The sequence below is a fragment of the Sorex araneus genome, chromosome 8, assembly GCF_027595985.1.
Source record: "Sorex araneus isolate mSorAra2 chromosome 8, mSorAra2.pri, whole genome shotgun sequence".
Lineage (NCBI taxonomy): Eukaryota > Metazoa > Chordata > Mammalia > Eulipotyphla > Soricidae > Sorex > Sorex araneus.
Window position 1 is genome coordinate 10,122,830 of NC_073309.1, and position 25,247 is coordinate 10,148,076.

At 53.4% G+C, this 25,247-nt stretch overlaps 1 protein-coding gene across 3 annotated transcripts in view; it reads right to left on the minus strand.

Annotated features, from left to right (window-relative positions):
- The window catches only part of ZFHX3 (zinc finger homeobox 3), a 234,169-nt gene that overhangs the window by 70,707 nt on the left and 138,215 nt on the right, over positions 1-25,247 (minus strand). For all 3 annotated transcript variants that reach the window (XM_055144986.1, XM_055144983.1, XM_055144985.1), the window contains exon 4: positions 21,281-21,512. In XM_055144986.1, coding sequence (XP_055000961.1) covers positions 21,281-21,512 — 232 coding nt within the window. The remainder of the gene's footprint in view (positions 1-21,280; positions 21,513-25,247) is intronic.

The following is a 25,247-nucleotide window of genomic DNA, read 5'->3' on the forward strand; positions in this document are numbered from 1 at the left end:
ACACTTTCCCTGAGGTTCCCTGTGGGAAGTCTCCCGCAGGGCGAGCCCAGAGCCCAGGACTGAGGCCGGGCAGGTGCCCAGGGACACTCGGCTCTCGATGCCAGGAACAGCGCCCACGGGCAGCCCTGTAAGGGCCAGGCACAAGCTCAGACCCTCCCCGGGACTCGGGCCAGTCCTCACGCCCCGCCTGCAGACTGCAGGGTGCTTCTGCTGTCTTAGGACTTGAGACAATGGCCCCAAGGCCCGGGGGAAGCCCTGGGGGCTGCCCTGCACGCTGGGCCCCGAAGCAGAGTCCACAGCTCAAAAATTTCACAGGATTATAAATGGAGCCAAGTCAACTCTTGTGTTTTCTAACATCTGCTCAGCGGCGGCCAAGTCACAGGGATATGACAAGGCCTTTCCGGGCAGCCTCACAGGGTCCGTCAGCCCCTCCCAGGTGTGCATCTGTTCTCCATCATGCCCCTTCCTCAACCCGCCCCAGGGGTACGCCAGCTCCATGGACCCTCCTTCCACACCCGCGGCCTGCGTGCCAGCTCCCACTCCACGTCTGCTCCCAGGCCCCCAGGCCAAGAGCAGGCAACGTCAGCACCGTCGGAAACAACACGGGCCCAGGAACCAACCCTGGGGCCTTGGGCGTCTAAGAGGCACAGAGCACTAGGCGCCATTCACTCTGGCTGAGTTCCTTCGTGCCCCAAGAAGATGTTCAAGTGTTACCATGCCTTGCCAAAACTTTCAGCACGCCAGGGCGGCACCAGATTGGCAGAGATTAAAGATAGGAGCACGTGCACATACGTGCACACGCGCGCACACACACATACACGCACACGTACACACACACACACACACACACACAGAAAGTTTTGGAGTCTCTTAAAATTGGAGAAGGAAGCACCCAACATCACTTGCAGAGGCATGGGACCTCCCACGGCCACCAGCAGGACTCAGAGGGGGGCACGATGGGACCTCAGCCTCCACCAGAATCGCCAAGCAGGAAACACCAGCCATCAGCCACCTGAGGGGCAATGGTGGGCTCCGTTAGAAGCTGTGTGATGGGAAAGGACAGACTGACTCAGAGTCAGGAGATGCCACAGCCCGCGGGGCCAGCCCGAGGGCGCTGAAGGGAGACCGACAAGTGCTTCCAGTGAGCAGACTGAGGAAGTGGATTCCGGGGCCGGGGACAGAGCACCAAAGGCCCCAGAGTGCCCACTGCACACACCTGGGTCCCCGAGTTTGATCCCTGGTACCCCGTAGGCCCCAGGCCCCACTGGGCCCCGGCACAGACCCATCCAGCGTGCGCGTCTGCCCAGTATCACTGGGAATGACCCCAGCCACCAGAAAATTCCTGGAGAGGGCAATGAAATGTAGGGCTGGCCTGCCTCCCGCCCCTTCAGCCAGGCCAGCTGAACCAGCCACGTGATGGTGTGGGGCTCACAAATGGTGCCCACTGTGGTCAGTGGGGCAGGTATGGGAATGTGCTGGATAACACTGGGTTGTCCTTGATCCTCCTGCAGGGAACTTAGGTTTGTTGAGTTACTCCTACCACAGTGCTCCTGAGGCATACCAAATTCCATCAGGTGCTCATAATCCTATATTGCTTTTTTCTTTCCTCTATGTCCTTTACATGGCTTAGCAATGCTCTTTTTGTATAAACACAGAAAGACAGTTGATGCAATGCTTTTGTAACATGGGAGTTAATTGATTCTGAATAACATTGACTCCTGGGTATCCATCATATTTACCTGACTTAAGCCTCAGTTTCCCTTACTTCTTGACACCCCCAAAAGAAGGGTCCCAGCAAGGGACAAGCATGGACCCAGGGCAAGCTGTAAGTTACCCTGGCATCAAAAGGGACAGGCCAAGTATAATAAAAGCACGGTCATGGAACAAACTCTGTCATGACCCCAAAAGAAGTAACTGAATAAGGACCCTACTGGGGTTAGTAAAGACTAACCTGACCTGAGGACTGTGGTCTGGGATACACAGCGAAATGTCCCCAGGAAGAGCCAACCTTTAAGCTTAATATATTTCTTACTGTGTTCATACAAAAATGACTAGAAATATTAGTAGGAAGTAAAAGTACTAGGATTGTTTAAATGGATTGCTAGCTGAGGAAAGGAGAAAGCAATATGCCCTAGACGGGATCCTGTCCTTGAGCGGATCTCCTAGTAATCTGGAGTGCTGAACCTTCAGGTGAGATTTGTCCTTGAGTTAATCTCCTAGAAGAGCTTCCCTGATGGAAGTGCTTTACATCTGTTTGTTGTTATGATAATGTCCAACCCACCTATGTGTGCCCCACCCTTCATGATTTCCATGTAACTGTGCTGTAAGGGGGCGGGGGGGGGGGAAGCCAACGATGCTGTAGGAGAACAAACTGTAAGGATGAGGATGAGAATGAAATAAACGGTCCCCGATTACCCACCAGCCTGGGACCCTGTTCCTCTGTTCCCCTGTCCATCCGTCCATCACTGGGGGCCGGCCAGGGGAACGGTTCTCGGCCACCGAATGCTCACGTCCTGCGTGCCCACAATTTCTGAACTCAGAGAAATGGGGACAGTAGCTCCCAAGAGGGCTCATGTGGGGCTGGGTGGAACCTGGGGTCTGCCCCGGGCCCCCTGCGTGAACCATCTTAAGTATAAGCTGGCAAATCTGCATTGAGCCCAAGAGAAAATCTGCCACATCTTCCAGATGAACCCATGGTGGGTGGGTGACCACCTGGGGTCCAACAGGGCAGGAGGCGCCAGACAGGAACCAGCAGCGCCAGACAGGAACCAGCAGGTCGGAAGGGAGATGGTGTTAGGGGGCAGGGTTGGGGACCGTCATGAGTCCAGTAATCTGGGCGAGCCCTCTCTTCACAGATAACTTTAGTGAGACCGCGGTGGGCACCTGGGCATGAACCACCCTTGCTCCTTGGTGGACACCACCAAGACCCCTGTGGCCTCACCCTGCCCAGTGGGCATCCAAGGGCAGGGCCCAGGCCTCAGTGTCTGGAGCAGGACAGGAAACGGGAACGGGGCGGGCTGACTGCAGGAGGAAGAGTCTCTGGCCGTCTAGGGGGGTGTGCTGAGGTGTGGCCCCACCCCTCCACGCCCGCCTGAAGGATGGGATCTGGAGTCTGGGTGTCCCCTGGCCACAAGGCTGTAGGAAACGGCACCCCGAGGACTTAGCCCACTTCCAGGGTGCTAGGGTATGTGGGGCTTGTTCAACCTGTGCCTCCTAAGGAAGGACAGGGCTGTGCCGAAACTGCACCCCACAATGAACACACCATGCTTCCCCCGCGAGAGCCCCTAGTGCAGAGAAGGGGGAGGGACTGAGAACACGGCTCTGCAGGCTGGGGGAGAGGGGGGGAGGGAGGGAGGGTGAGAGAGACAGAGACAGAGACCGAGACTGAGACAGAGACGGAGAGAAACAGAAAGAGAGAGAGGAGAGAGGGAGAAGGGGAGAGGGAAAAGGAGAAGGGGAAAGGGAGAGGGAGAAGAGGAGAGGAAGAGAGGGTGAAGCCGCGTGTACCGCCTGCCCCTCGCGAGGATAATACTCTGTGTCCATCCTTCACTGGCACCCGAAAACTACCAAGGCAGAGGCAGAGGAGTTGTTCTGTGGGAAGGCATTAGTCTTGCACTGGCTCACTGCCAGCTTGATCCCTGGCACCCTGGGTAGGTAGGTATGCCCCCACCCCTACCCCCAGGATCACCAGGGATGTTCTCTGAGCACAGAGGAAGAGCTGAGCACAGCCAGAGGTGGCCACCCCCACCCCGCCCCGGAAAAGAGCGGGCAGACCCCCTAATAGACAGAAGCTTCCCCTTTTATAGATGAACCAGTGGGCGCTCAAGGTACACCAAAGTGAGCCCCTGAAATAAACATGCAGACTGAGTCACCTCCAGGCGTTTCTGGGGGCATAGTCATTCCCTCTCATTCTGGACCCAGCAAAGGTCGAGAATCTCTGGGCTGATGTCACAGAACCAAGGGTAGCCAGTTTGGGAAAAGCCGGGCTTGAAACTCCCTGGGGACGTGTGAAAGCTCTTCGTCTCCGGCGTGTAGGGTGGGAAAGAGGGAAAGTGGCAGGAACGGGCATCTGGGCGGAGGAAGAGCCGAGGGAGACACGTGGGGGGTGGGCACAGTGCAGCCCACGGTCCCTCACAGCAACACCGCTGTCTCACACACTTCCCGCCTGCAGGAGCGACGCGTCTGCAGGGACCCCACTCTGCTCCCCATCTCTCTGCACCCCAGGCCACAGGCCCTCGCTCACCAACCCGCGGCCTCGCCATGCTGCAAGTCACAACACCTCAGCTGGAAAAATCCAAGTCCAGGAATTACAGTCTCTCCGGAAAGAGGTTCTGCCAGATCCACGGCCCATATTATGTGTGGGAACACGCCGTCTTGTCCTGGGGTCATGGTGTCCCCCAGCCCCACACAGACAGATGGACACACTGCCCTCCTGGACAGAACACACAGGGGCTGCAATTTCAGCGGGGGGTGGTGGGGGAGGTAGCCAAAAGGGCCTCTCACTGATGGGCAGAGCCCACGCGAGCAGGAGGGTCCAGGGCCAAGCCTGAGGTGGCCTGCAAGGGACAGTCCAGGCAGCGGCTTCATCCCCCCTTCTCCCTCCCCTAAATGTATCCGTAACATTCACCTGTGACTTGCTTGAGAAGGGCTCGTCCTGAAACATGCCTGCACTCATATGACCCACAGCAGGTGGGGTACCCTGGGGGTGGGGGAACGGGGAGGTCAACAAACAGAACAGCGATCCTTCTAGCCAGGAAGTTGGGAGACATGCTACCCCCAAACTGAAGGTCACAGGGCCCCACGTCCCCTGGTGAGCCAAGTCCAAGTCCCCCTTTCCTAGAGAACAGAGTCCCCCCCAAGGCTGTCTCTCTCCACCTGCTCACAGCCTGCTCTGCCTGCAGGAGCCCGGGCGGGTGGTCGTCTATGGTGGGGGGGGGGAAGGAGGGAGGTTGTTTTGAGTTCCAACCATGGTCTTTCCAGGAACCGGGTACAGAGCAGGTCCCATCTGCCCCCTGCGCCTGAGCATCTATTGACTGACCAATCAGGAGCGAGGATGGATGGGGCCCAACGGAAAGGAAGGAAGAGATGAATGGACACCGTCAGGAAGAGGAGCTGGCACGGGAAGGAGCAAGGCGCCACAGTGGGCGGGGGTGGGGGGGACAGAATGGTCTTTCCAGCAAAGGTGAGAGGAGGTGGTGGCGGCTGTGCAGGCAGACCCACAGTGCGCTGGGCCCCCCCAGAGCCAGAGGAAAAGACGACGAGAGGGAATGGGGCTGGGATTTCCATCCGATAGTACAGAGCCAATGGGAAGCTCAGCAAATGTTGCTCCGAGACCTTTCATGGAAGAAAAGACTTCCGGGCCGGAGCACTGGCCACATCGAACAGCAAGACTCGCCCAGCGCCCCTTCCCTTCCACCCTCCTGCATGACCTGCCACCCACAGGCTGCACCCACCAGGGCCCTCCCTGACCCACGCCCACTCCCCAGAGCTCCCCCAGGCCAGGTGTGTGCGTCAGCTAGGAGGATGAGACGGAGAGGGAGTCATCCAGCACCCGCTCTCCCACCCCTAACAGCTGACCCTCGGCCGGGCGGATGCTCTGACTTCCTTCTTACAAGACACTCACGTCTTTGCTTGCGTCTTTTCTTTTTCACAGTGGGGGAGTCGGGGTGTGGGTGAAGGCTCCTTCCAGGCAATGCTCAGGAGCGCCAGGGGCCCCCTCCCAGAAATTCTGGGCCAACCAGGCTAGTGGCTCAATGTACAGATAAAAGGATGCATGTGGCTGGGGTGGAGGGGGAGTGGGCTTGGAGGTGTTCGGGGGCCTCCAGGATAGCAGCTGGTATTGCTCCAGGGACTAAGTAGTGCCAGGGATCAAGCTAGGGTCAGATGCACGCAAGGCATGTGCCTTAATCCATGTCTGATCTCTCTGGAGCCTATAATAATTTTTTTGGCCATTTCCAAAATTCCTTAGTAATATTCAGGAAAACTATTTCCACTCGTGCTGTTCCGGTCTGCTGAATTAGCTAATCATCCACAAACAGGTAAATAATATATAAGCTTAAAACAAATTCGGCCTTAATGACCATCCCACTTTCTTTTCTCCCTCCAAATATTTCTGCTTATTGATTTTTACTTCTATTGATTGACATTTTCCCAAATAATCCCACTTAAAAATCCGATTCCTTATTAAAAGGACTCCAAGTATCACTCCACAAGGTTCTGATCAACCACAGTGTGGGGAACTCGAGCAGCTTCCTGAGTTACTCCCAAGGGATAACTAAGCACCATGACCAGAAGGGAACTGGCTCGTCACTCTTGCTGTAAAACAGCGATCTGAGCTGACGCTGGCAGCAAAGAGACAAATCGCAACCTGCCCTTTCTGGGGTAATAGGAAGGGCAAGAGATCAGGCCTTGTGGGGGCGGGGGGGTGGGTGGGGGTCCAAACAAAATGCAAAACCCGGTTCCCTTCATAAGGAGCCATCAGACAAACCCAAACTGAAGGACATTCCACAAAATAACTGACCTGCATTCATCAACTCTATGGCGATCATATAAAACCAAGACTAGAATGAGCAACGAGAGGACAGTGAAGATGTGGACAGCAGAAGACAGCTGGCCAGCTGGGAGTTCCTTCTCATTTAAAGGCTATCATAGAGATATTCTGAGAATACTATCAATTAGTATTTATGCTAACGCTCATTTTCTGATTTTATCATTTTTTTATGTTTATATGGCACTGCCCTTGTTCAGAGCAAATGCATTCCATCATATTTAGAGACTGGAGGGAGTCATGTCCAACACATACTCTTTAATAGTGCTATAAAAATAATAATGTATATCTGGGGGTAGGGGGAGGAGATGGAGGGAGGGAGAGAAAGAGAAAGAGAGAGACTCGGAAAAGCAGAATAATAGGATAAATAAGATAAAATGTTAGAATCTGGCAAAACTAGGTAATGGTATATGAAAATTTTCTTTTTTTTCATGCTTAAAATGATATCAAATAAAAGCACAATGAGAGCCAGAGACATAGTACAGCAGTAGGGCATTTGCTTTGCATGAGGCCAACCCAGATTCAATCCCCGGCATCCCATATGGTTTCCCAAGCACTGCCAGGAGTAATTCCTGAGCACAGAGCCAGGAGTAACCCCTGAGCATCGCTGGGTATGACCCAAAAAGAAAAACTGAAAATTAAAATAACAGAAGTACAATAGCACAGTGACAGGGCGTTTGCCTTGCACGCAGCTGACCCAGGTTCAATTCCTCTACCTCTCTCGGAGAGCCCGGCAAGCTACCAAGAGTATCTCTCCTGCACGGCAGAGCCTGGCAAGCTACCTGTGGTGTATTTGATATGCCAAAAACAGTAACAACAAGTCTCACAATGGAGACATTACTGGTGCCCGCTCAAGTAACGGGATGACAATGACAGTGACAGTGACAATGAGGTAAGGCATTTATTTGCTTTGCATGTGGCCACTTGGGCCGATCCTGGTTTAATCCTCAGCAGGCCATATGATCCCCTGGGCACTGCCAGGAGTAGCTCCTGAGCACAGAGCCAAAAATAGGCCCCAAGCACTACGAGTGTAGCCTAATCCCCTCCCCCCACACATATTTTAAATAATTACAAACTAAATAAATAAGATATAGAGATTCCTAACGTCCCTAAGTCTACTTATAAATTTTTTTCTACTCCTAAGTATTTGAAATTATGCACATTATAACATAAATATTTGAGATGGTATGCAAACTGCATTTGCTACTTATTGGTTTCAAGTTATCAGTGAAAAGGTGAGCTGGAATCAGAGCTCTCCCAGCTCGAGCATCCCTCCTGCACATGAGGAGTCTGGAAATCAATACATTATTCCTGTTTATTAGCTTTTCTTTTAGTCAGAGTTCAGCACATAAGGAATTCCTCTATACGCTCTGAATGTGATTGGAAGATGATACGGAAAGCAGGAGTTCTTCTGTATTTGTTTTTAATAAATCTGTGCTAGCGAGCCTTGCAACTCTGTTTTCTCAGAAGGGCTGGACTGCTGTGGAGAGGGAGCAGCGAGGAAGCCCAACAGGAAGGATGACATATGAAGGGGATGCGTGTGTCGTGTAGGGGAGAGGGGGAAACACGTGCCGCACGCTCTTGCCTGAGCTACAGTGGACTGGCCCGGACCCATTCCTGAACCGCCCTCCCACACCCCGCAATCGCTGGCCCAAGGGCGTCTTGCTCCACCATCCCTCCACACCAGGCTCACCACCGGGGCTCTTCAGGGTGGCCGCCACATCACCCAATGGTGCTGACACACAGGGGCCATTTTTCTCCTTCATACTCTTTTCCAGAAGCAAGCGTTTACAACCAACAGGTACTTGACAAAAATCCACAAAGCTCAACAAGCCCCAGTGTCTCCTGTGCAGAGTTAGAGAGATGCCACTGAATCACCTCAGAAAGTGCATGGTGGGCTGGAGAGACAGCACAGCAGGTAGGGCGCCTGCCTTGCACGTGACCAATCTGGCCTCCCATACGGTCCCCCAAGCACTGCTAGGAGTAATTCCTGAGGGCAAAGCTAGGAGTAACCCCTGAGCATCACCAGATGTGGCCCCCCAAACAAAACAAAATTTAAAAGTTGCATGGAGAGAACAGAAGATGTTTTCAAAGTCTGTTTCAAAGTCTGTGGAGCTCTGGAGAAGCTAGCACTGAAACAATACAACTTGCCTCTCCCACAAGAATCCACATGCATTAGTCCATTTTATCCTATTAGCAGGATGGGATTTGCTCTTCATGAATCCACAGCACTAGAGTTACTCATCATCATTCCATTATCACTACATGTTTATAGATTTTGCCCTTTATTACTCTTTTTATTCTTTCCACCAAGTCTGTGTCATATAGAGGTAGTAATTACCAAGTTCTCCATTCCTTACACTAAAAGTTCGCCCATTTTCCCCCGATGGTAAAAGCAGTAAGTGCCTATTGTTGAAAATGTTAAAAATGCAATGAAAGAAATAAAATGCACTCATAATCTGTGCTAAACATCTGAGCTTATATATGTTTTAAAGAAAACTAGACAATTAAACGTGGTTTCATGGCTTGCTTCCCTGTGGCCACTCAACAATCTTCAATACTAGAACAATGAGTTCCCAGAGGACAGCCACCTAACCCTCACACTTCACTGAATCCCCTCCCCATCGTTTCAGAAAGCTGGGTGGTGGGCCTCCCAGATGTCTCCTAAGAACTGCCCATCCTGGCAAAGAGGACACTCCTTTCACTTGGGACAGCAAAACACTCCTAGCTAAAAAGCGTTATTGCCCAGTCTCTACAAGGAAAGACAATTCCCACAATCCTCCTCGAATACACGAACCACGTGACTGAGTTCCAGCCAATGAGATGTGAGAGGAAGTAAGAGGCGGGCCGCCCTGCTGGGGGATGGAGCAGGACCCAGCTCAGCAGAGGGGAGGAAGCCGTGCCGCCCCGTTGGGCCTCCCAGTCATCACTCGCGCACACGCATTCTGAGCAGCGCAGCGAGGAACAGTGAACTCCCGTGGTGTCTGTCCCCCACGCAGGAACACTATAAGAAAACCAACTCTGGTCTTTATTCCCTACCTTTTCCAATCTTCATCGCCGACGGTGACTGCTAGAATGCCAGCCTAAAACTGCGCGGGCACTCCGGAATTTCTGTGGTCACCCAGACCGACCTCAGGTGGACATCCAGGCTGGGGGATGTCCTGAGGGCCTCACCTCTCTCTCTCTCTGGCTAACAGGTGTTGTGTACAACATCTCACGTCTCAGGCCTAGTTAGGCTTTGAATGTAAACATTGTTTCTTATTTGTCACAAACCCCGGATGTGAAGAGGTCATGAACTATGTTTCCGTTTATGTAACTGACTAGGTTTCTGTTAACTGACTGGGTTAATTTACATAATTACACAATAATTAACATAATTTACATACCCCGCCTACGTGGCTGAATTTCATTGGATATGATAATGAGCTAGCTAATAAAAGGAGGCTGAGCAGGCTGCTCTGGGTCACAATTCCAGAGATAGTTTGTGATCCTCCGTGAATCATTTTATTTCTTTCACGTGCATATCTCAGTGCCTCAGACCGCCTAATCAAACCTTGGACAACAACAGGTGCTCCTGAGGAAGCTGACCTGACCTTTCTGTTTCCATGTCCAGCCTTCCTGCAACTCCAGCCTAGAATGGCCAACAAAGTGGCCGCTCACTGGTTCTGGTCATTCCCATGAAAGAAACCACCAAAACTGCAGGCTGGGGCGGCCGTGCACACAGCTTCCACTCGTGTGAACTGTGAACGTGGCCCCTTCCCTTTCTCAGAGGAGAGGCTGGTCTTGTCTGAAGCCCCCAGGCCCCCAAAGGAAACCTTAGTGGAGTGGGGACCACTCACATGGCCTGGGCTTGATGTGGAGTGTAAAGGGGCAGGTCATTCAGTCACACAAGTGACTGCTACTAGCCTCGAGGCACACTGAGAGCGAGGGAAGCTGCTGTCGGTGGAGAAAAAGCCACTCCAGCCACTTCCACTAGGTTTCCCAGCCTTCGTGCTTACCAAGTTTCACACACCTTTCTCATCCACGCTTTTTATTTTCATAATAATGGCATAACTTTCAGTTTCAAATAAACACACCGTTTTATTAGTTTTTCTGAGAAGAAGAAGGAAGAAGAAGGAAGGAGGGGCATTGCAAATAGTTACAATATTTATGTAGTGAACTACAGCGAGTCCACTTCCACGAGAAGACCACACTTAAAACCCACCAGCTGGAAACGGTATAAAGTGTGCATGTTGCATTCCACAGAGAACACAACAGCAAGCACAGTTTCGTCCTAGACAGACACACAGACACACAGCACCTACCTGGACCCAGGGCTATGGCCAGGACCCTCACCTGCCTAGACAGAAGCCTGGGCAGACCAGAACAGCCACGGAGAAGGCAGAGCAGACAACAGCAAGACAACCCTTCCCGGAGGCCTGACAACTTGGCCAACTCTGAAAACAGCCACAGCCTGGACGGGAAATAAGCCCTGGGTTCTGTTCCCTGAGGATCCCACCTGACCCTGGGACCTTCCCCCCACCCCCCAACTACATCCAAAAGGAAAAAGGAAAAACCAAAATCCCCACCACCACCATCCCGTCCTACCCACTTTGCTGTTCCATAAACCATGTGGGCACCACCTCAAGGGTTGTTCTCCTGGCCATAGCCAGGGTCAGTGTGGAAGCATCTCCCTGATGTCCTTTCCGCATGGCACCCTGAGTGGATAGCACATTCGCGGGATGAGGCCTGGCACTCAGGCGCCTTCATGAGTGAACCACATCTGCGCTTCTCCTGTCTGCTTCATGAGAGCCCAGAGCTCCCAAGCAGTGGCTGGAGGAGTGATGCCAGGCTGGATGCTGGGGGCTTGCAGCCTGCCCTGAGCACGGGCCCCTGCTGGGCACCAAATGGTCCTACCATCACCAACCCCAGAGGCCTGCACATTAGTGTCCCATTAGCCCAATGCATGGGACCTTCTGTACATTTCTATTACTCCCTATTTGCTCCCATCTGTCTTACCGGGATGTATCGAGAAAGAAAGTGTACACACACACACACACACACACACACACACACACACTCACACACACACACACGCGCACACACACACGCAAACACACACACGCACGCACACACACATACATGCACACACACATACATGCACACACACACACATACATGCACACACACACGCACACACACACGCACACACACACACGCAAACACACACACATACACACACACTGATCAACCCTAGTAAAAACAAAATTAAAAGAATAAACCTTTAGAATCCTTCTGAGAACATCCCTCCTCTGCAGGCTGGTCAGATCTGGAAGAAAACAAAGGCGCTGCCTGCCACCGCTTGTGTGTTTAGCCCCCAGAAACGCAGACCGCTGAATATGGCCAGATTTTTTTTAATAAATTGAATTTATCCTCACACACATCTGCCAGGTATGGCTGAAACATTCTTTCCAAATAGCCATGACATTTACCCACCTCCTTTTCTCCAGGGGTTCTGCCACAACCAACACCACTAGGCTGGCAATCCTGAGGGGACCAGCCCAGGGGCAGGAGAGCTGGTGGGGGCCACAAAATAGTTACTGGAGAAGGTTCGCTGCTGCCAGCCAGCTGAGCGGCACCGCTCATGGAAAGGAGAGAAAATACTGCTCCTGCATCTGCTGGAATATCCCTCTCTCCTCTCCCCTCTCCCGGATCCCCACCCCGCCTCTCTCTCAGAAACCAACAAGTCAGGGCTCGTTTCCCTGTCCTTTCTCATGTGCTCTATGGCCGTCTTCACCCACATGAGAAGAAAACAAAATCAAGAATCAGGCGTGTGAGGATGGCCAGACAAAAACTGCAAGCTGGGCCACTGACCCTTCCCACAGGATGATGCTCTCAGGGATCCAGGGCCACCGGCAGAACCAAATGCTGGGGCTCTCAGCTGATTTGGGGTTCCCAGAGTCGGGGCTGACCAGAGCCCAGCGTGCTCGGCTCTGGGGCATGCGAAGGTCCATCTGGTGAAAGCGCAGAGAGAAGGTGGGCGCGTGAGGGGTCCAACCTGGTGCCCCTACAGCATCCCTGAGCACCTGCATGGCTGCAGACCCATCAAAGGGACAAAGGCTTTTCCTGTGTCTCACTCTGGGGCAGCGAGTCACCAGCAGAGGGTCTGGGTCTGTTGGCTTTGGTTGTTGTTACTGTTTGATTCTTGTTTGGGGGCCACACCCACCGGTGCTCAAGGCTTACTCCTGACTCTGTACTCCTGGCGGGGCTCACGGGATCATATGGGGTGCTGGGGACCGAACCCGGGCCAGCCATGTGCAAGGCAAGCAGTTTTTACTCTCTTTATTTGCAGTGCTGGAGAGCAAGCACGGGGTCACACACGGGATCACACACGGGTGAGGTGTGTGTTCAGCCACCAAGCCACACCCATTGGTGATCAGGGGAAATGGGGTGAGGGGGGCCCATAGGCAGTACTGGGGTTCGAACTGGGGGTATCTCTCCGGTCCCCTGGCCCTAAAATTTCGTCCAATACAAGTAGCAAAGGAAAGTGCACTTGACATGTCGCTTCATAAGAGGAAATAATTTCAGATGAAACTCAAAGTTCAAACAGGCCTGCTCCAAGAAAAATCACGTCCTGACCAATTTTTGATGATATTCTAATTAGCGCAGAGGTTAGGGATTTTTTTTTTCATAAAGCTTCTTTTATTAACAGATACACAGAAGTTCTCATGAGAGACTTGAGGCGTGAAAACTTTTTTTTTTTTAAAGTGCTTTTCCCATCCCGTCTTTTTCACAAGTTCATTTGAACTCTCAAAGCAGCTCACGGGATACGGCAAGTGGCGAAACCCAAATGAAGTGCCTGTTCGGGAACCTGTTTCTCTCACGTTGAGCACACAAGAGGCGGGTGGCATTCTCCCTCACTGAGGCCAGGAGACTGTGGCCCCAACCCAGCTGGACAACCCCCCCAGACCCGCCGACTCCCCCCACCAAGGATCCCATCCTGCCCTAAGAACTTGCTGAGCCATTCTAGAAACCTCGACTGTCCACCAAGGCCGCCAGGAGCCAGACATCTCCATCAAATACTTGAAAAGTGGCTGAAAGGACAGAGAAGCCGATGGCCAGTGGCCGCTGATGGTCTGGACACTCAGGGGGGTCCACGGGGTCCCTGGCCGCTGTGCGGAATCTGGGGCAGCTTCCTGTGGCTTTCGGGGGGAACTCCAAGAAGCGGGGAGCGTGGTGCGGGGCTCACCCAGCTTCGGAAGGCCACGAAACGTTCCCTCGCTCCTCAGTATGCGACAAAGACCCCCTGGGAAGCCACAGCTCCGATCTGGGGCACAGCCGGCAGGAGGCTCCGTCCCGCCGTCCATCCAGGGGACGCTTTGAGCTATTTCTGCCAGTGGACACGCGCCCGTCCCACTTTCCTCTCCAGGCCCCACCAAGGTTCGGAACCAGTCGCAGGAGGAAGAGATGCAGCCCAAGAGCTCGCTCCCGGCAAAGCGAGCTCCACGTCAGAGGTTTCGCTGGGAAACGTAACATCAGCACTGAGGGCACTGCGCATGTGGTGGGGAATTCCATGGCATCCTGCTGCCACAGCCACTGCCACCAGGCCCCTCTCCTTCAGAGGGGACCCAGGCACCGTATATTGGCCCCTGAGTCACAGGCTCACCGCCAATGGTGGGCCTCAGGGTTCATTTCCCAGGTTCCAGTTTCTCGGAGAGCCCACGCCAGAGGACCGAGGGACCCTCATGCCACTGGCACATGCTGGTCACGGCTCCCTTGGGATACCCAAGTCCGGCTCCCCATCCAGAAGGTTCATGCCTGGGGGGAGGGAGAACAGAACTGACACCAAAGCTATCACACACACACACACACACACACACACACACACACACACACACACACACACTCTGCCTCATTTTAGTAACCACCTGCAGGTCTATTTTTGTTTTTCTTTCATTGTGACACTCCTATCACCACCCCTGAAAGGGAGTGGCCAGGGGGTGGACACCTCTCAGAGAGGCCAGTGCTGGGTGGCCTTGAGGGTGCACACTGCCTCCTACCCAAAGGGGCAGCATGCAGGACATCTAACCAAGAACAAGACTCAGTGGCTTGACATTCAGGACCAGCTGTGCTCTGGGGTCACCTACTGAGCTCAGAGATACTGAGCTGGATCAGCCCTCTGCAGAATGCCACGAGTGCGAGAGGGCCAGCTCTGCATGCGGGCACAATGTCCAAGAATCAGCGCGACACAGACCACTGCAGCTGGCCGGGGCTCTCTGGAAAGGGCCTGTGGCCATGTGGCCGTGTCTGTCTGTCCTAGAGAAGATGGGGAGTTCGCCCAAGGGGAAGAGGGGAGGCATGATGTCTGGACCCCAGCTTGGTGATGTCACCTCCCCCCGGAGGGACCCTGCCTGACCAGGACTGCGAGACAGCAGCGCCTCTGCACGTGCCCACCTCCACCAGGCCAGCTCATATGCACATTCTGCAGAGAGCAAGCAGAAAAGTTTAATTGGCTTTAATTACCCGGTTCAAGAAGGCTCCTGGATAATGGCGCTGAGACTTCTTGCCGGGTACCGGCCATAATTCCCCAACTCTGGCCTCATCCTGCTGCTAAGGAGCAATAGCAGCTGCTCTTGCCTGGCCGTACACAAGCAGAGGCGGAAGGCTGGGCCGTCCCCACCAGGGTTAGAGCCAGAAACTTGGGCTCCCTACATCCAGCATGTGCACACGGTAGTGTGTGCAGGATGGCCTGTACAAGACCGTGTGGGCCAGATGGCGTGTGCAAGACTGTGTGACACTGTGTACGCAGAATGGCGTGTGTGAGACTGTGTGTGCAGGCTTGTATGTGTGAGACTGTATGCAGAATGGTGTGTATGAGACAGTGTGTATGAGACTGTGTGTGAGAAGGTGTGTGCGAGATGGTGTATGAGACTGTGTGGACCAGATGGTGTGTGTGAGACTGTTCAGGATGGTACATGCGAGACGGTGTGTGTGAGACGGTGCACAGGCTAGAGTGTACAAGATTGTGTGCGCAGGCTGGTGTGCATGAGACTGTGTGTGCAGGTTGATGTGCACGAGACTGTGTGTGCAGACTGGTATGTGTGAGATGGTGTTTGCAGGATGCTGTGTGAGACTGTGTGCATGCTGGTGTGTGTGAGATTGTGTGCAGGATGCTGTGTGAGATTGTGTGCAGGATGCTGTGTGAGACTGTGTGTGCAGGATGCTGTGTATGAGACTGTGTGTGCAGGCTGGTGTGTGAGAGACAGTATGTACAGGATGCTGTGTGTGAGACAGTGTGTTCAGGATCCTGTGTGAGACTGTGTGTGTGAGACTGTGTCCAGGGTGATGTGTGAGATGGTGTGTGCAGGATGCTGTGTGAGACTGTGTGTGCAGGACACTGTGTGCGAGACTGTGTGTGCAGGCTGGTGTGTGTGAGATAATGTGCACGGCGGTGTGTGTGTGGCAGTGTGTGCACATGGTGTGCGTTGTTGGTGAGTACGCAGAGGGATACCACCAGCATATCCTTAGAGGAAGGACTAAGACAAGGAATAAGTAATCAGAAGCATCACAATTACAAATGTAAATGAACAGGCAATTGGCGCTGACCTTTGTAGATTGTTAGAGGACTAATTAAGGCAAATCAGGAACTCTGTTCCAACAGAAAAACAAGACGGCCTACACCCCCAAGAACTACTCCTCTGTCCTCCTCATATGTAGATGCAAAATGCAACAGAATCAGGCAGCAATCAAACCATGCGTGCTTCACACACACAAACAGACAACTCTCTCCATGAACAAAAGATGAACAAGAGCCTCTAAAGTCATGGCAGATGCAGAGGTAGGGTGCCAGCCTCTTCGGCGAGGGGCACCTGCAGTGTGTGAGCTCCCCTCAGAGCCTGACTTGCTTATCAGATGCCACATAAATAGACCCCACCCACGAAACAATGAGAGATGCCAATTACGAGCACTTTGCTTAGAACGGTTCCTCTAAAAGCTTTCAGAAAAACACCTTTTAAAAAATGAGACTCCAACTATGCACTATTCTATAGGACCTGTTTTTCATAATGTGTTCATATTATGTTCTCTAAGCCAATACACAATGATATCTCTTCATCCTTGACTCTGAAGCATCATTCTGAAAAGGTACACTGAAATTTGCAATTCTATCCAAAAGCCCTTCACCAATGAATGTCTTTAAAATAGATAAAGTTGTATTTGTCCGCCGTGCGCATTTAAAATTTCAGCTACCCCAATTTATCTTGGGGTGTTTTTACATTTAACTTTTCCACTGAGCAATTCCTCATCCCTTTGCTTTCTGTTAGCCCCATCAACAAGATACAATCAAATGGAGAAAAAACACCAAAAGCATAGCTGTTTGGTTTTATGAAAACAATGCTGCAGAATTACAGCACTGGCCACAACATATTTTAGTGCTCGGAGAGAAATTACCCTGAAATTGTATATAATTTAGCTATTTACCAAAAAAACAAAAAAAACAAAAAACAAGATGTACTTCCTATTTAGAGGGTTAGCAGTCTTATGCTAATTTTGAGAAATAAAAACAAAAATAAGCATGATCGTGGAAAATAGAACTTCTTTTTCTTATTCTCTTAAGCTGCGAGAGTTAAGAACTCCCTGGAATTTGGTTCCAAAAATAGATCCATCTAAATGATCATTCTGGACAAGAACTGAGGCTGAAAGTAGGTAGGTAAAGGGATATACATGATAACAATTTAGTACCTGCATTGCAATCCATAATGCCCAAAAGGAGAAAGGAAGAGAGGGAGAACACAGAGAGAGAGAGAGAGAGAGACAGAGAATTGCCTGCCATAGAGACAGGCTTGGGCAGGGGAGGGGGGTGGCAGAAGGGAAACAGGGGCCATTGATGGTGGGAAAGTATACTGGTGAGTGTGGGAACTCTGTATCACTGATACCCAATCATGAGCAACTTTGTAACCGTGCATCTCACAATGATCCCTCAGCCAGCGCTTTAGGAGAAAGGTTGTTGCTACCCGGCCACATTTCACTCACAAGCGCCCTGCCTCTCCCCACACAAGATAGTATCCCTCTGTTGCAAAGTCCGGAGATGTGTGTCCATGAGAAAGATACAGGGTTAAGGGCAAGGCAAGGGGCAGAGAGAAAACCAGAGGAAAAGGAGGAGCAAGGAACACCCAGGGCCTCTGGTCGTCCACGAGCCCAGGCAAGTGAGAGACTAACTCACTTCACTCAGGAGCCACAAGTGTCACCGCGATGACAGCCCCAGGGAAGCCTGTCCTCCACGTGCCGCCTGTATGCCCCCAGAGTGTCTGGGGAGTGGAGGGAAGTCCACCGCTTGAGGCCAGCGCCAAGGTACACATCCTGCCGTGACAGCCTCTGCCCAAGAGACACAATCCCCACAAAGCCAAAAGAACCTGCAGTCTTGCAGAAAACACACATGATCCACTTCTCGGCAGAACTGCCCCCAGAGAAAGATGCGGCGGGGGCAGAAAATGCACCAAGTATGGTTCATTTTTCTTCTCCAGCATAGCAACGTCCAAGCCAGGAGTGGGGAAGGGTCACTTCTCAGTGTGAATGAATGTGGGTGAGTGTGTTGTGGGGGAGATGCTGGGTGTGTGGGTTTATGTATGCATCTAGTGGGGGGCGCTGAGAGGTCAGGCTGAAGACACATCTTCATAAAGAGGTTTTTAAAGCAGCACCAAGGTACTGCCGGGGTCAACATGACTGTTGCCCCAGAGTTGTCCCTTTTGTTACCGGCCAGTCAAGGGACGGCAGGAAGCTAAGACATGACTCGCAGGCCAGTGACGGGCAAGAGGATTCGGAAACCCAGAAAGGAAGTGTAGTATCTCAACCAAAGTTGCTCAGACACCCCGGGGAAGGCATGGGGGAAAGACGCTGAGGGGAAACCCATACACAACAGAACTGCAGGGCGCCACGCAGACACAGACACGCCATGTGACACAGCGGGATCTGATCGTCCCAGACTACAGACCCTGGATGAAAGGGAAGCCGTGTGCCATCTAGTCAGGGCCAGCACCTCTTTAAATAAAAAGGGAACCGAGCGGGAGCCGTGTATAAAACAGCGGGTAGAGCGCTTGCCTTGCATGCGGCTAAGCGGGGCTCTATCCCCAGCATACTATATGGTCCTCCGAGCACTGCCAGGAGAGATTCCTGAGCGCAGAGCCAGGAGTAAGCCCTGAGCATTGCCAAAAACAAAACAAACAAACAAACAAAAATTTTAATGAAATAAAAAAGGGAATCCTGGGCAGAGAAAAGAAACACTTAAGGGGCAGGAACCAGCGTGGAAGGGGAGACTGAGATGGTGACAGTTGCAGCGCTGGGGGGAACGTAGACCCAATCCTATTATCAAGGGGTCCCAGGCTCCTGAGAGACAAGCCGGGAACCCTAAGAAATGACTCACGAATGAAGGCACAGGGCATGACTCTGAGGCCATGTGTCCTGGGCAGGCAGTGGGGGGATGGGACGCCCACATTCAGACAGCACAGTGGCTCCGTCTCTGGGGGCCTGTCCCCTCCCACAGCACGCACCCTCACACACAGGCCTGGTGTCGACCATGAAACCATCAGCTCGTGAAATAAGGACCTCACCTGGACAGTCCTAGAACACAGACGAAACTGCCCTACGCTGACCTGGAGGGGACGGCACGCACCCGGGGCCAGGGCATGCGGTCAACCCCGGTTTGATCCCTTCAACATCGCCAGGTGAGCCCTGGAGTTCCCAGGCACCACTGGGGTGTCCCGGGTGCGCTGAGAAAACACGAGAGGGGCCCTTCCTGGGAAGCCCAAAGGGAAACAGGATCCAGGACAGGGGGACAGAGGGGGACAGCTGCTCTGCCACCCCAGGACCCTTCCTCGCTTCGAGCCCACCTCCTAACACGGGCACATCCCACCCACTGGAAACTCCATTTTGCTTATACGACAAAGGGTCACAGACAGGGTGAGGGGCAGCGAGCGGAGCAGGGGGCCCGGGCAGGGAGTGGGAGTGGGGGGCCTGAGAGTGAGATGGGCGCGGGGACAGCTCCTCTGCTGGGGTGTGGAGGGCTGACCATGAATTAATCATGGGGACCTGGAAATCCAGGGGAAACAAAAAGTTGTACAAGAAGGTAAATGAAATTATAAAACTCTACATGGCTCGGCTGTGATTAATATTTATAGAGTGAGAATAATGAAAACACTGAATATTAATATAGCCCCAAATTATTATTTAATCATAATGGAAGATGGCAGGAGGGAAGGCTAAGGGCGGGGGAGGAAATGGGGGGGTTGCAGGGAGTGTGGGCGGGGTATGTGCCCAAGTGGGTCCAAGTGTGCAAGGTGCAGGGGTGCGTATGAAGAAAGGGGGTGCCGGTGGGGATAATTTGATAACTCTAAGATTAAAAATCCATGTGTGCTTCCGGACTCGTTTACTTGTGAAATCTCTGACTTTCATAGCAGAAAGCCAAAAGAATGTCTAAAATTTCTGGAAGGGAAAAAATATCAATAAATTGCAGTCAAAGGCTCATACGGAAACATGGAACTAAGTCACAAAGGAAGAACTGACAGTTATAAGCCACAGGGGTGGGGTTGGAAAGTTTCTGGACCTTTCCACCCCCGGAAGCTATAAAAAGTGTGGAATTTAGGGGCCAGCAGGTAGGGTGTTTGCCTTTGCACATGGCCAACCTGTGGTTCCCTGAGCATCACCGTGAGTGAACCCTGAGCACAGAGCCAGAAATAAGCCCTGAACACTGCTAGGTGTGGCCCCAAACAAACAAATTTTGATAAAAGTAATTTGCTAGCTCTAAGATCAAAAATCCAATCAGCAGGTCACTGGAGAGCAAGATCAGAAGGGACAGGGGCCTGGGAGGTGGGTGGGGAGCTATCAAAGCAAGGCTGAGAGAAAAATTCTCCAGCGAAGGGGTACCACAGACGCTCCTGGCAGGAGTCTGAACGGGGACCAGGAGCCTGGAGGGGCTGAGCCAAGCCAGAGAGGATGACGACGGAGCCAGGAAACCAGGCTGGCGTGGCCAGATGGTCGGAATGATGGTCTGAGGGAGGGAAAGGCCAGACAATGGAGAGACTCTGGTTTACTGGGACTTTAATTTAGCCCTATGGAGCTGGTGTGTGTGTGTGTGTGTGTGTGTGTGTGTGTGTGTGTGTGTGTGTGTGTGCGTGCGCGTGCGCGCACAGGCCTGCCCCCTAGCAACTGGAGTGACATGGGAGCAGGGACAGAGCTCAGGGCTTTACATGTGAGGCCATGGGTTGCCGCTTCCGTCACTCCCGGCTGGGGCCTGGTTTAGTGTGTGCACAAACCATCCCGGGCTGTGCTCCCAGACTGAGCGGAAGGGGCCGGGAAGGTGGGGCAGTGCCCTAGAGTGACAGTCTTGGGGAAGGGGGGGTGAGAGACACAGAAAGCGATCATCGTGGACAAGGGGCCAGGGCAGAGGAGAGACTCCTGCTACCAGGCCATCTCCAGGAAGCTGCAGAAGAGAAGCCGGGAGGGTGGGAGTCTCGGACAAGCTTATATGTGCATCTCCTGCACACGTGTGCAGCCCAGCCTAGGGCTGTCAGGGCTGAGAGCAGGACCCCTCGGCACTGGCAGCCCACCCATAGGCGGGGCGAGGCAGAGCGTGGAGATAAGTGGGGGGAAGATCCCTCACAGAACTTCTGCTGGCCAGCAGAGGCGTCTCAGAAACAAGAGGTGCTCCTCACGGGAGCCCCCGGGAGGCTGCCGTCAGCTTCTCCGCTCCGCGCCGCTCACCTGGGTCCATGGAGGGGCACCTGCGGATGGTGAAGATCTGCCCCAGGTCCTCGTCCTCCTCGGGCAGGCCCTTCTGCAGCCGCTGCAGCTTGCGCAGGCTCTCGCTGCGCTGGTGCTTCATGGAGCGCACGTGCTGGATGAGGTTGAGCTTGGCCTTGGTGGAGTAGTTGCACAGGACACAGTGGTAGTAGCAGCTCTCGCCCTCCACGCCGCTCTCGTGCTGCTGCAGGTGCTGCGGGGGACCAAGGAGACAGGCACAGGCCTTAGAACCTAGCCAGAGATCCCGGCCACGGAACCCGGCCACGGAACCCAGCCACTGAGCCCAACCACAGAGCCAACCATAGAACCCAGCCATGGAACCCACAGAGCCCAACCACAGAACCCAGGCACAGAGCCCAGCCATAGAACCCAGCCACCAAACCCAACCACAGAACCTAGACACAGAACCCAGGCACAGAGCCCAGCCATAGAACCCAGCCACGGAGCCCAGCCCTGGAGCCCAGTCACAGAGTGGGACCAAGAACCTGGCCACCACAAAGCCCAGTCATGAAGCCTAACTCACAGAACCCAGTCATGGAATCCAGCCTTCATGAAGCTCAGCCACACAGCCCGGCCACAAAACCTGGCTATGGAACCCAGCCATGGTGCGTAGCCATGGAACCCAGCCACAGCGCCCAGCCATGTAACCTGGCCACGGAACTCAGCCACAGAACCCAGCCATGGAGCCCAGACACGGAGCTCAGTCACAGGGCCCAGTCATGAAACCTGGCCACAGAACCCAGCCATGGAGCCCAGTCATGGAAGCCAGCCACAGCGCCCAGCCACGGACCCAGCAGCACGGTGAACCAACACGTCTCCCCACTGAGGGGTGAGGAGACGTGTCCCCAGGTGCCCCCGGTGTCTCATCCCCTGGAGACACTGGTTCTCTTGACACACTCAGAGTGTCCCTTCACCCCGCCAAGCGCACAGGGGCCTGCCGCCTATTTCTGTCAGCAAAGTCTCTGTTTGTTTTGGGGGGAGGCGGTGCAGGTGCTGGAGGACCACTTCGTGTCCGGGGTCACACCTGCACGTTCCTACATCAGAGCTTGCGCTCTGGCCACCCAGCTCTCTCCCCAGTCCCATCAAGAAAGCTCCCTGGGGACACGGTCAGGGTCGTGAGCGGCCATAAGTGGCCCAGAGCTGACAAGACCGCAGGGCCCTCACAATCTCTGGGCACCTCCCTGGTCTGCTCCCTGGCTTCCGTGGAGAAGCCTCAACTGCTAATGTGCAGCCAAAGCTGCCACCTGGGTTTTGAGGAGCAAGGCACCCTGGGTGTGTGCACAGACCACGGCAGTCACCAAGGAAAACCCCAAAGAAAATTTTCACCAAGATGGAATAGCAAAGGTCAAAAAGGCCCCTTTCCCTGGGCCAGTTCCCCGCCAAGGTCTACAGGTCACCTGCCAAGTCTCCCTTGGTCAGAAAGGCTGGTGCTGCAGACCCAGTTCCCCAGGGCAGGCTGGAAGCGGGTACAGAAGGTGACATGAGGCTGTGAGCAGAGCCCAGATGTCTGGGTCCAAGGGGAGGCTCCCCAGGGAAACTGAGGCACCAGAGACTCCATTCAACACCCTCTGAGAATATTCTAGAATTTACAGTCATCTTTACCTTCAGAAAAGGACATACTCCAGGCAAAGGCCAGCTTCTTCCCTCCCAGCCACCCCGCCCCACGACCTCATCTCACAACCCAAATCATGGACCAAGACATTTCTGAGACCATGGCTTTGGGTTTGAGATGGAGAAGCAGGAAATGTACAGCAGAGGCAAGAATCAGAGTCTTGGGGTCACGGGGCGGGGAAAGGGGGAAATAAGACACAGGAATAAAAGCTCCCGCGAATACAAAATAAAACAGATGATAACCACGAAATCGCAGCTGGATTCAGGGTGTGCCACCTGCTTTAACACCAGAATATCTGCAGCCTGGCCCCCAGGGCCCCATATTCACCCCACAAAATGGGATTTGCTGGCACGTGCAATGTCCTAAAGAGGCCGTTCTAGCGTGGCCATGAAGGTGCTTTTCCAAATAGCCTCCATTGGGGTAGCCAACCTCTGAACAGGACAGAGGTGATAAGGCCAACAAGGATAGGCAGGAGCTGGGACACCCAAAGGCCTTTGGCCCTCAAATCCTCTGGCCAGTGGACGACCAGGGTGCCAAAGTTCTGAATGAGAAGATTCTACAGGGGACTCCAGAACAGAGAGGGGAGGGGAGGGTGTCCAGTGAAGCATTTCAAAGCCCACCTGCACCCCCATGTGAGGCAGGGTGGAGGCACACCTCCTGGACCCACCTGGAAGTCCACCAGAGAAGAAATGGGGTACACAGCTCACATCGTGGGGAAGAGATCAGAGAAGGAGGGGCCAGAGCTGTGGCTGCACCCATCCTGACTGACATGTTTGGGGTGCTCTCACAGACACCCACACAACGCCCAAGTGAGATCTCCCAGGCTGTGCCGGCACTCCACGCTCACCTTCCCAGAGCACACACGCCCCTGCCCGATGGATGAATGACTCCAGAGCACACCCCGTGGATGAACGAAGAACATGCCCGGTAAATGAATCCAGAATACATCTGCTGAATGGATCAATCCAGAAAACCCCCAATGAATGATCCAGAATACATCTATGAATGAATGGGTCCAGAATACACCCAATGAAAGAATTCAGAATGAACCCCATAAATGAAAGAATGCGGAATGCATCTGATGAAGGAATGAATCCAGAATACACCTGGTGAATGAATGGATCCAGAATACACCTGGTGAATGAATGGATCCAGAATATACCCAATGAATGAATGAACCCAGACTGTACCCAATGGATGAATGAATCCAGAATACACCCGGTGACTGGATGGATCCAGAATATACCCAATGAATGAGTGAATCCAGACTGCACCCAATCAATGAATGCATCCAGAATATACCCGTGCTGGCTAGGAACCTCCTGCTCACAGGGGCTCCATCTGATCCCACCCTCAGGTCCCTGGTGGCTTCCAGCGGCAGGTCCCACACTCCGATTGTGGGTGTCTCCTTGCCGGGCGCTTCCCAGGCTGCCCAGGCCAACTGCGGGAGCAACTAGGACCATGGAGCATGGGCACAGTCCCAACTCTGAAACCCTGGCCTGGCGGGTGATGCCCACGCCAGCCGCAGCCTCACCACACCCCCATATCTGAGCCTAAGAAGCAGACAGGAGAGAGGGAGAGGGCGCAGGGGCCCTGGCGTGGGGGCCCTGCCAGGGACATGCTCACCCCATGGAGGAGAGGAAATGGTCTCATTGGGCGAAGGAAGGCCAGTAACTAAATAGAATCCCTCCCATGGGGATAACGATGCAATGACTTAAACTCACTCTAGGAGGCCAAGAACCCACTGGGCGCAGGTCCCAGCGGATCCCACTGACACGGGGGCTGTGGGCAGTCAGGGTCCTGCCCCCTCTCACCGGCAAGGACAGCACCCCCCACTGGGCTCTGACAGCAGGGATCCCATTTGGTTTTGCTTGGTTCACTATTTGGCTCCTGAGACAAGACTCCCCTCCTCTCCCCTGGGTCTGGGATGTGACTCACGGGCTGTGCGCGCAGAGGCCGCAGGTTCCACCCCCACATGCCAGCGATCCTCAATGACTGTTGTGACCATGTGGGGGGCGGCCACCGGATGCAGCGGCAGCCACCATGGCAGGAAGGGAAGGTGGGAAAGCAGAGCCACTTCCCACAGAAAACCAGCAGCAGTGCCCAGTGGGGCAGGGCTTGGTTCCGGTTTGATTTGGTTTTATTTTTTTTTAAGCTCACTTTTAAAAAAAATTAATTTTTAATTGATTTTTTAAATTGAGTCACAGAGAGCTACACAGTTGCGAAGATGTTCATGACTGGGTTTCCGTCATATCATGTTCCAACACCCGTGCCTTCTCCAGTATATACCTCCCACCACCAATGTCCCAAGTTCCC